Source organism: Eurypyga helias, unplaced genomic scaffold, assembly GCF_000690775.1.
Source record: "Eurypyga helias isolate BGI_N326 unplaced genomic scaffold, ASM69077v1 scaffold36115, whole genome shotgun sequence".
NCBI classification, from domain to species: Eukaryota; Metazoa; Chordata; class Aves; order Eurypygiformes; family Eurypygidae; genus Eurypyga; species Eurypyga helias.
Genome location: NW_010252709.1, coordinates 25,501 through 36,389, shown reverse-complemented (window position 1 = coordinate 36,389; position 10,889 = coordinate 25,501). Strand labels below are relative to the sequence as shown.

The 10,889-nt window shown below is 43.9% G+C and overlaps 1 protein-coding gene across 1 annotated transcript; it reads left to right on the top strand.

Moving 5' to 3' along the window:
* Positions 1-1,969: 1,969 nt before the first annotated feature.
* LOC104510272 (WD repeat and FYVE domain-containing protein 3-like) lies at positions 1,970-10,623 on the top strand. Its single transcript, XM_010152459.1, has 8 exons — positions 1,970-2,088; positions 3,658-3,837; positions 4,894-5,076; positions 5,947-6,043; positions 7,048-7,377; positions 8,473-8,584; positions 8,934-9,131; positions 9,941-10,623. The coding sequence occupies exons 1-8, from the start codon at positions 2,044-2,046 to the stop codon at positions 10,059-10,061; spliced, it is 1,266 nt and encodes a 421-aa protein (XP_010150761.1). The 5' UTR covers positions 1,970-2,043; the 3' UTR covers positions 10,062-10,623.
* Positions 10,624-10,889: the final 266 nt, after the last annotated feature.

Below are 10,889 nucleotides of genomic sequence, written 5' to 3'. Positions count from 1 at the left end.
TCAGCCAGTTCCCAATTCACCTCACCACCCAGTGGTCCAGTCTGCGCTTCCTAAGCTTGTCTATGAGGATGCCATGGGAGACTGTCAAAAGCTTTGCTGAAGTCAAGGTAGACCACTTCCACTGCCTTCCCCTCGTCTATCCATCATAAAAAGCTATTGGATTGGTCAGGCATAACTTCCCCTTGTTGAATCCTTGCTGACTACTTGTAATAAGCTTCCTTTCCTCAACATGCTTTGAGATGGCACCAGGAACAAGTTGTTCCATCATCTTTCCAGGGATGGAGGTGAGGCTGACCAGCCTATAGTTACCCGGGTCCTCCTTCTTGCCTTTTTTGAAGATTGGAGTAACATGGGCTTTCCTCCAGTCCTCAGGCACCTCTCCTGATCTCCAGGACTTTTGAGGGGTTATGGAGTGTGGCCTAGCAATGACTTCTGCCAGCTACCTCAGCACTTGTGGGTGCATCCCATCAGAGCCCATGGATTTGTGGATGTTCAGTTTGCTTAACTGATCTCTTCTGGGCCTGCAATAGCCTAGATTTTTGTGATTTGCATTGTAGAAGCATTCTTTATCGCGGTGCCAAGAAATACTGAGAAATGTTGACAGGAAAGGGTGATGTTGGTAGGTGGGCTGAGAGGAGACAAGGTGGTTTTTGACTTCCTATCTGACAATGGGCTGAACAAAAGTTAATTGTCTGTGAGGCAGGTAAATGGTGTACAGTGATTTCTTACCTAATTGATTAAATGAATCTCTGCCTGTCTGCTGTGAAGAGAAAAGGATATACTGTTCTGCAGAGCATAGCAGGGCTACGCTCTACAACAGGAAATTAGAAAGCACTAATCTATATTGGTAAACCTTGGGGAAGAACAGGTAGGATGTCACAGGCTGGAGTCAGCAATGTAGCCTGTGGGAATGCTTGGGCAAGATGCTGGAATTGATACCAGAAACTTACTTTCACTTGTGCTGAAAATGGTGCAGTCGCTTTTAATGGGCACAGACATCTTGTCTGAAGAATACCTGGCGCAGCATCGCAGGTGGGATCAGAGCTAGCTGTGATCCTCAGTGTTCTCACTGCTACTGATGGCGCTTAGCCCTGCGTTTGTTGGGAACATAGCAGAAGTTGCCATCGTGGCAGTTGAAACAACACTGTGTATAATATCGAATCACAGAATGGTTTGGGTTGGAAGGGACCTTAAAGACCATCTAGTTCCAACCCCCCTGCCATGGACATACAGCTAATACAGAGATCCTGCTTTTGCAGAGCATCGGGTATTTAATGGGATTGGATAGTATTTGTCTGTGCTAGCACTAAAACATAACCCCATCTTCTGTTTTCAGAGCTGAAGGAGCCTGTGGGACAGATCGTGTGTACTGATAAAGGCATTCTGGCAGTAGAACAGAATAAGGTTCTTATCCCACCTACATGGAATAAAACTTTTGCTTGGGGCTATGCAGACCTCAGCTGTAGACTGGGTACCTACGAGTCAGACAAGGTTTGTAATCTCAACTCTGTTTCAGTGCTGAATGTACTAGAAGCAATTAGTACTCAATTGTGGAAAAATAGTCAGACAATGGAAATTTATTTCACATGGAAAGGAAATAATCTTGTATTGCGTGTGTCTTATTGCTCCCTGTCTGGTGATCTTCATCAGAATGCTGGCAGAATGACATAAACCAGTTAATAATAATTTTTTACCAGGTCTGCAAAACATGGATGAATTAAATCTGTGCAGTTAAAGCTCATGTTCTTATGTTCTCTCAGGAGGCATCATATGATGGAGGCTGGAATTGCTTATGTTTGAGGAAAAACATCATATGGGGTAGCAGCAATATCTTATTTACTTAATGGTCCAGCATGCAGAATGGCACTCGGGTTTTTATTTTTATCCTACCAAACGCTAATCCTGCATGTAATTCTTCTTTGTTTTCAGGCAGTAATTGTTTACGAATGTTTGTCAGAATGGGGTCAGATACTGTGTGCCATTTGCCCCAACCCCAAACTAGTTATCACTGGAGGAACAAGCACAGCGGTGTGCGTGTGGGAAATGGGCATCTCCAAAGAAAAAGCTAAAGCACTCACGCTGAAACAGGTAAAATACAGGGAGGATGCCTTTTACATCTATTATGTTACAAGATCAAAGGGATTATGAGAGGGGTAGTGCTCACACAGTATGCTTTGAAACCATGAGTCCAGCAGACCTTTACAGAACTGAGTAGTCGAGGTACTGATCCCCTCTGGAAGTGTGCAAATGGGTCCTTAAAACTGCATTGTTTTGAAGAATGGTTGATCACCAGGAGCTTTTTGGAGAGATGGGGAATTTGGTAGTGATGTTAACAAAATTATACAGGTGTATTTTGTGAAATCATCTGCTTTTATTGTAGTGTTTTGTGTAAAATATTTCCGTCTGAAAACTGTCAGGGAGGGCAGTGAAGGAGACTGTCCTGAAGGTTCATTTTCCTTTTTGCATGTTTTTAATTACTTTTTTTCCTTAAAAATGTATGTATTTAAATTGCTTTTTTGCTCAAAACTGTGCTCCTTCTGGCAGTGAAATTTGTGGAGCAGAGTATACTTTTCAGGAGTGCCTTAATTTGTTCTTGCTTTGTTAATTCAAAACATCAAATTTAAACTGACAAAAGAGCACCAGTGCTTTAAAGTCAGTTGCAGCTAAGTGCAGAGCAGGTCTTCTGTGTTTACTAAAACAAAAAAACCCCAAACCCACAATTCCCACTCACAAACAAAACAAGCACACACACACACACACACACATATCCCCAGCTGCCTTAGAATAGTCTAGAAGCTGTGTGTCATTGTTATAGGTAGCTAAGTTGTTAAGTGTTACTGTTCCTGTTAGCACCTTAAGAGCAAGATTTTTTTCCAGTGGAAATATTCCACTCAAACTTAAGAAATTTAGGGAATTATTTAATAAATTCCCTGGCAGTCTCCCTCAGCTGTCCAAAGCTGTGTTTCCAAAGTGTTTTACTTAAGAACAGTATAAGATAAAACACTGTATCTTGAATTTCAGGGCAGCATATTGAAGGTCACTTACTATACTTCAGCCAATGATTTGTAACTTGAGTAAACCTCAGTAATCTGACTGTATTCCAGACTCCTGTTCCAATGGTTAGGTTAAGCGTAAAATGTAAAAGCAGGGTCTGATACAAGTAGATGCTTGTAATTTTCTCCTCCTTCCAATCTGTTGGCCTTTCTGGTTGCAACTCTTTCTTGTCTCTCTTTTCTCAAACACCAGCAGAAGTTTATATAGGAGCCATTTTATATTTACCAAAGAATGTCTGTTTTCAGAATGTAATTTCAGGTGCAGCCCAAAACACATACTGACCCCATAAATAGGCTGCTGATGCAGATGGAGAATGCAAAATGGGTTGGAAATTTATTGTGGGTTTTTTGTTTTCAGTAGAAGGCTATATAACATTAGAACCTTGAAATCTCGTTTTGTTGAGACTACTTTATAAAGGGAAAAAATATTACCCTATCACTTTTAATTATTAAATTAATTGATAAAGCTTGTAAGTCAGTTGCATCTTCTGATAAGATATTCATGTTTACACAATCTGAATATTTTCAGATAAGTGGGTTTAATGTAGTAATTTTTGTGCTGTCTTCTGACTGCACCTTTTTCCTCCTGACTCTTGTTTTGCAGGCTTTACTGGGTCATACTGACACTGTCACATGTTTAACAGCATCGCTAGCTTATCACATAATTGTGAGTGGATCACGGGATCGCACCTGCATCATCTGGGATTTGAATAAACTCTCTTTTCTAACACAGCTTCGAGGTCACAGGGCTCCAGTTTCAGCACTCTGTATAAATGAATTAACGGTAAGAATCAAACACCATTCATCAGCGTGCAGTGGGAACTGCAGAAAGGGTTAAACCACAGAAAACCAAAGTAAGCTCTTCAGTTGGTTTGGTGAAATTCGTGTAAGTCACCTGAAAAGTAATTAGCTGGTTTAAGGAATAACTTGTGCCTTTTGTCCAGAAAGGCACATGGGTTTATTCCACGCAGGGTGGCTTGAGCTCTCAAGGGCTTATTAACGGCGCTGACAGCAGTAAAGCTACTGAGGCGTTCAGAGTGGGCTGTCAGACCTGCCACAGGAGCTAAGAAAAGATTCTGATATGTGACCTTGGTTGTCTTCTGTTCTCTTACGCTTAATTTAAAGGAAGCAGAGGATGCCTTGGATGGAGGTGCAGTGATAATTGTAGCGGAAACATTTCCCTGGTGGTCCTATAAGTTACAGGTTGCCATTTATCCATCTCCCATGCATGTCCAAGTATTTGCCTGAGCTGAAACTTGGTGTAGCATGTTGCAACTGGAGCAGATGTAGTGGTTGAGATCAAGACAAAATGGGGCTGTAATGCAAGGAGGGGGTGGCAAGAGGTACAGTTTATTAGCTGCTAGTAGTCTGGTGGTTATAGTGTTGCCAGTGTTTTAAACTGCACCTCCTGTTTCCCCTCTGCACTGGTTTGGCTCATCTCTTGCTCTTTTCCCAGTAAGGAAGCAAATGAAATTCATACATGTTTGTGAAAAAGAGCGGAGTCAACAAGAGCAGAGGCTTGAACACTGAGAAGGGAAAGTACTGAAAATATGCTGTTAGATTGTTACACTATGAAAAGTAGAGGAATTGGTCTACTCATTGTATGCTGCAAATACAACAAATAGGCTACTAAGGCTGGTTTTCTATGTACATTTTTTTTAAAAATGCATATCATCCTAAAGATGTGTTGAGGTGGCCAAGCTCAGCTTGAACAGAAGAACTTCCAGCCTCGGTGGCTGACCTTGGCTTCTGAATGAACCTGCTCAGTTTTTTTCCTTTTCTTCCCTGAAGAAAACCCCAGACTTGTATTGAAATACCGAGGTGTTATTTGTCTTTGCAGGGGGATATTGTATCATGTGCTGGCACTTACATCCATGTCTGGAGCATCAATGGCAGCCCTACCGCAAGCGTAAACACTTTCACAGGCCGAAGCCAGCAAATCATGTGTTGTTTTGTGTCGGAGATGAATGAGTGGGATACCCAGAACGTCATAGTGACGGGCCATTCAGATGGCGTTGTCCGGGTAAGTACCAGGAATCGCTGCTTGGAAAAGTAAGTTTGCTGCTCAGTAGCAGTGGTTAGAGAAGTCATGCCTAGCCAGGACAGTGTCCTGGCCAGTACCAAACGCAGTCCTTCTATACTTGTGTGCTCCACCTAAACAGCTAGCCCTGCGGGAAGCAGGGAGTCCAGGCTGGGGAGATGATTCAGGCTGCTTTTGGTGCTGGAACCAGCTGTGCCATTTCTGCACATCGTGGTGCGCTGTGTCCTCTCCACAAGTTAGATGGACATTGAAGATTCATGGAAGGCTCTTTCACTGAGCTGATATTCCTGTGGCGTCTTTCAGTTTCATTTCTCTTTATCGACGCACCCGTTGTGATGTGACTAGCAATAGTCAGCAGCATATGTTATCCTTCCTGACCAAAATAAGGTCACAGCTACCATGCCTGGAGATTGTAGTTTTTATTGACCATTTTCATTCTGCACACCTTGAGACAATTCATCATACTTCCTGGAAAGTAAAGAGGAACTTAGTGGCATCTCTGATCATTTGAGAGTCCAACCTGATTTTCAGTACATTGCTGTGCACAGTCCTGGGTCCACCTTAACTGGAGTCTGCTCGTCAGATTGCTCTGTGGAGTGGATTTTGGTTTTATTTGAACAGCTGAGATGTTAAATAACAGCACAAAACTTGTTCTGTGATTCGGGCATGAACACAGATGTCCTCTTACAGTATCTAGCCTCCAAAACCAAGACTTACTATGGAGCTGTGACCTGCCTCTCGTGTGACTAGTGCAAGTGCACTGTTCTCATAGGCCGTCTGAACTCCAGAATTAGCTCAGGAAAAAAAGTGGAGTTCAGTACGCACCACTTTGCTTATCCCCTGTCCCTCCAGTTCTGGCGGATGGAGTTCTTGCAAGTACCAGAAACACCAGCTCCAGAGCCTGTGGAGATGCTGGAAATGCAAGAAGATTGTCAAGAAGCACAAATAGGTATGTCTGCTGACAAGTGGTTCCTATTTTCATCTGATCTTAGCTATATGTAGGTAAAATCTTGTGGCTGTACAGTACAGAATGGACGATGGGGATTTTGTCTCAGAAGACAATAGACAGGTCTTTGTTTGCTGTCTTGCTTATCGTAGTTTCATACTGCTATGAGTAAGAAAAAAATCATGCCTATCGTAGCTTCTTTTGTGTGAAGATCAAACTTTTCTCTGGTTATTTCTGCTATTAGGGAACCCAGTGGATATTACCATTGTCCAAAAGCTAGATTTTTATCTTTATTTTAAAATGGAATTATAGCGTAACAGCAGACTTAAATCCACTGATGGAACAGCATGCTGTTTAGACAAGCAACTCGCATTATCCTTTCTCCTGTCAGAGAATTTGGTACATGCTTGATGGGTGTTTCTTTTAGCCATCGCATCTTCCTCTTGCCCTCTTCATATTGAAGGTATGATCTGTGTTTGGATCTGGATAGCAGGATACTCATTAGTAATTATTATATACATACAGCTTGCTTTTTTTTGTTAGTGTCACTAGGAATATAAATAGCTTCAGCAGTTGCTTTTTTATATTAATAAAATCTGTTGTTAACAAACCTGCATCATGTTTCTCAGCCAGCCAGAATTTTGGCACAGCTGCCTCTGTGTAAGTTTTGCTGAAAGGTGCAGGATTTGGTCTTGTTAACTTGAGGATTTTTGACAGTTTTACTCACTGTGTCGATCACAGTGTACCTCAGATGGACTATGGTAGGAAGTAGCTTCAGCTAGGGAGTGCTGTTTTCTGATAGCCCAGTGCAAAAAAGATGAACAGTGTCATTCCTGGTGGGAGCTGGATCTCTGCAAAGGCTTTAAGATGCCTGCGTGCCATTTCCCTCTAGTCATGCTGTGGTGGTACCTGTTGGGTTGTAGGCAGTGCAGCAGCAGAATAGGGGAGAAGCTCAGGCTACAGGCAGCCTTGCTAACATTACTTTCTCTCCTGTTGGGTGAATCCAGGGCAGGAAGCCCACGAAGAGGACAGCAGTGACTCCGAGGCAGATGATCCATGCGTAGGCCAGGACACAAAACTGCAGGAGAGCCAGAGTCAACCAAGCAGCACCAGCCACAGGCCTAGGTCGTCATCAAACAGAGCAGCAGCAGCGTGGTCAGCAGACAGCGGCTCTGATGACTCCAGGCGTTGGTCAGACCAGCTCAGCTTGGATGAGAAAGATGGCTTTATCTTTGTGAATTATTCTGAGGGACAAGCCAAAATGCATCCCCACGCTCAGGTTAACCACCCGCACCCCAGCTACGCTGAAGCACGGCACTACAGCAAGCTTAAACCAGGTAAAAGAAATTGGCTACGCTTCATCTGTCAGATAACTGTGCTGTCAGCAATGGCACGTAAGGCAGCCTCTCTCTGCGCAGCTTTGAGCTGGGTTGGCTGATCAATTCCAAAATGATCAGTGGAGAATTGGTGTGCAAAGGTTGTGTGTTGCTTTGTGTTTTTCCTGAGAAGCTGTGGTTGGTCTACCCTGTCTGGCAGCTAAGGCACTCACTTGCTGCCACCAGCACTAACCCCTGCAGCGCGATAGTGGAGAGAACAGGAAGAGGAAAAGCAAGGGAACTCCCAAGTTGAGATAAGAAACATCTGATAAGTGAAGGAAAGCGGAAGATGAAGCAAGTGATGCAAAGACAATCACTCCCCACCTCCTGCAAGCAGAATGATGACCAGCCAGTCTCTGAGCAAATGGCTGCTTTCCCCCAAACCCCCTCCTCTCAGTTTTATTGCTGAGCATGGTGATGTGCGGTGTGCGATATCCCTTTGGTCAGTTTGAGTCAACGGTCCAGCGTGTGTCCCCTCCCAACATCACACACGCCTCCAAATTCCTGACAGGGTGTGAGGGGCAGAGCAGAGTGGGGAAAAAGAGAGCTTGATGCTCCGCAAGTGCTGCTGAACAACAGCTAGAACACTGGTACGTCGTCAAAGCTGGCTTAGTCACAAACCCAAAACACAGCATCACGTGAGCTTTTGTGAAGAAAATTAACGGCGGTTTGAAGTCAGAGTCTTGACTTTGAAAAGAAAATAAGTAAAAATGGAGCTATCCCAGTCCTGTCAGACTTTGGTACGGGGCGTCCCTGCGTATATCACCGTTCTCTGCAGCTCCCAACTGGAGTGAGAGAAGTTGGTGGCTGTGTGCGTTGTTTTGTACCCTCCTTTCTGCCATGCATTGGGGAGCAGCTGAAAAACATGTTTTCCCTGAGTGAAACTTGAGTCATAGAGTGTTATCTCTGGGGGACTGTGATTATCTCTCAAACACCCCCCCTCTTCCCCCGGCCTTTCTATCAAATCACACATTGCAGGGGTGTCAGGGGACCAGTGAACAAAAACGAGAACAAGCAAATTTGCTTTTTCCTCTCCTGCTTTCTGCTCATTTCTAGGATACAGATGGGAGCGTCAGTTGGTGTTTAGAAGCAAACTAACTATGCACACGGCATTTGATCGCAAAGACAACGCACACCCAGCAGAAATCACCGCACTCGGCATCTCTAAGTGAGTAACTTGCAAGCGATTGCTTAGCACGTTTTCTTCCAGTGGTGTCAGTGGGAAGCAGAACGAAGCAGCCGTTGTTCTTTGCATAATGCTGTTTTGTGGGGCTTGTATTGAGGGCGGCCTTGTTCAAGGACTGAGATTTAAAACAAACCCTAAAATAAGTAGGCATTCAGCTGCATTGTGTTAGTGTTGTTATCGCTCTGTTTCTCAGTCAGACCATGCTAATTTCTGCCTTAGTTACTATGCCAGTAGTTCAACAGGTATGCTGACACGTAAAAATGGGTCATTGATGCCTGCGCGTTACTGTGCAGGAGTTGTTGCAGGAACGCTTTTGCTTTTTCCTTTGCAGGGATCACAGCAGAATTCTTATTGGGGATGGTCGAGGCAGAGTGTTCAGCTGGTCTGTAAGCGATCAGCCTGGCCGATCTGCAGCTGATCACTGGGTGAAGGACGAAGGGGGAGACAGCTGTTCGGGCTGCGCCGTCCGTTTTTCACTCACCGAGAGGCGTCACCACTGCAGGAACTGCGGACAGCTCTTCTGCCAGAAGTAAGCCAGCCAGCAGTTCCCTTCGGGCTCTCTTCCATGCAGAGGTTTAGGCTGGGCAAACCTGTTGCCTACCACGGAACTGTGCTGAAAGGCTGAGGTTTCCCTGAACAAAACAGAAGTGATGAAGAAAAAAACATCAAAATACTCAAAACTTCCAGGGGGAAATAAGAAAAGACAGCTCAGTCCCTTTATAAGTCCAGTTAGGAAGGCAGTTATCAGGAGAATGAAATTTGCTTGCAGCTTGGAAAACCTCCCTGTCACCTGGGAAAAACTCTGGGCAAGTGAACTTAGCAAAGAAAAAAAAACAAAACCAAACTAACTTCTTTTGCAGCAGCCTCTTCTTCTTGTCAGTCTACAGGCAGCTCGGTCAAAATGTAAACTCGTGGGCAGGCCTGTAAGGATGCTGATTTAGGAGCAAATGGCCTGCAGCCTCAGACAGGAAATGTGTGACACACAGGATGCATGTGAGCTCCCCTTGCCTAGGAACGGCTGAGGTGGGAGCTTCCCATTTGGTCTGCTGGATCGGAGATGGTATTTCCAGTTGCATCTCTGTAGCTATAGCTGGAGTATATACGCTGGTCGTGACAGCTGTTTTAAGCTACCTCTTATGCAGAGTCTTTGCAGTGCTTCTGTGGCAGTCGTACAAGTTAAATTCTGCTTCTGCCACACTGTGTTGCACTTCTTTGTCAGGATAAGTTTGGACAGTTGCCTGGTATTTGAAGTCACGATGATAATTTCCAGGCCTGGCTAGTAAATGGCTGGGTCAGGAGAGGACCTGTGTTCACCACAGTGTTTGTTTTCCTCTGCAGGTGCAGCAGGTTTCAGTCTGAAATCAAGCGCCTGAAGATATCGTCCCCAGTCAGAGTCTGCCAGAACTGCTTCTACAACCTGCAGCATGAGCGGGGCTCAGAGGAGGGGCCCAGAAATTGATGGGGTCCTGGCAAATGGAGACCCCATCCAGCCCCACTGTCACTCCGAGAACTAGTGAGAGTAACGCGCAGTGGTCGGAAGGGATTAGAATACTGTCTGTTTACACTTAAATTTATACTGAGTTTTAAGCACTAAAAGCAAAAAGGGATCATTGAATTGACTTGTGTTGACAGAGGGTAAATAAGGCTAACAGCATAATTAAGTGGAGAGCAAGGCCCAGGAAGACATGATGAATAACCACAAATCCAATGGAACTGTCAACCCCTAAACCTGTGTTGACATGGCTATTGAGAAAATCCTCACTTATCCTAAATACCCGTTCTTGTCTTGTTTTTGTAGAGCTAGTCATCTTTATTGGGGGAGGGGGAGGGGAAGGCTTTTTAGAAGATAGTTGTAAATCTGCCTTCTTCGCAAGCAACTGTGTATATTGTAAATAGGTATAATGGCCTTTTTATCTAAATATGAACTTAACTGCCTGTTACATGGGACTTCAGATTAACCACTATACTTTGTGTGGCATCTTTATCTCATCTATCGATTTAAATACGAATGTTTAAAAACAAAAAAAAAAAAGAAGAAAAACACCAAAAGCAGAAAACTCGAAGGCATTATGTGTGTTTCTGTTAAAAACCCAGTCTGTGCATGTTTGTTCTTTCAGTTGCCCACAGTATCTTAATTTAAAGTAAGGCTATTCATAGAATCACATGGATTTTCTCAAAAGAAAACATTTTTGAGAATAGGACTTGGAGTATTTTATTCTAGCTGTAAGATAACCAGGAACTAAATTGTACGCTTGTGTTGCATTTTATACTGAACTATTTACCACCT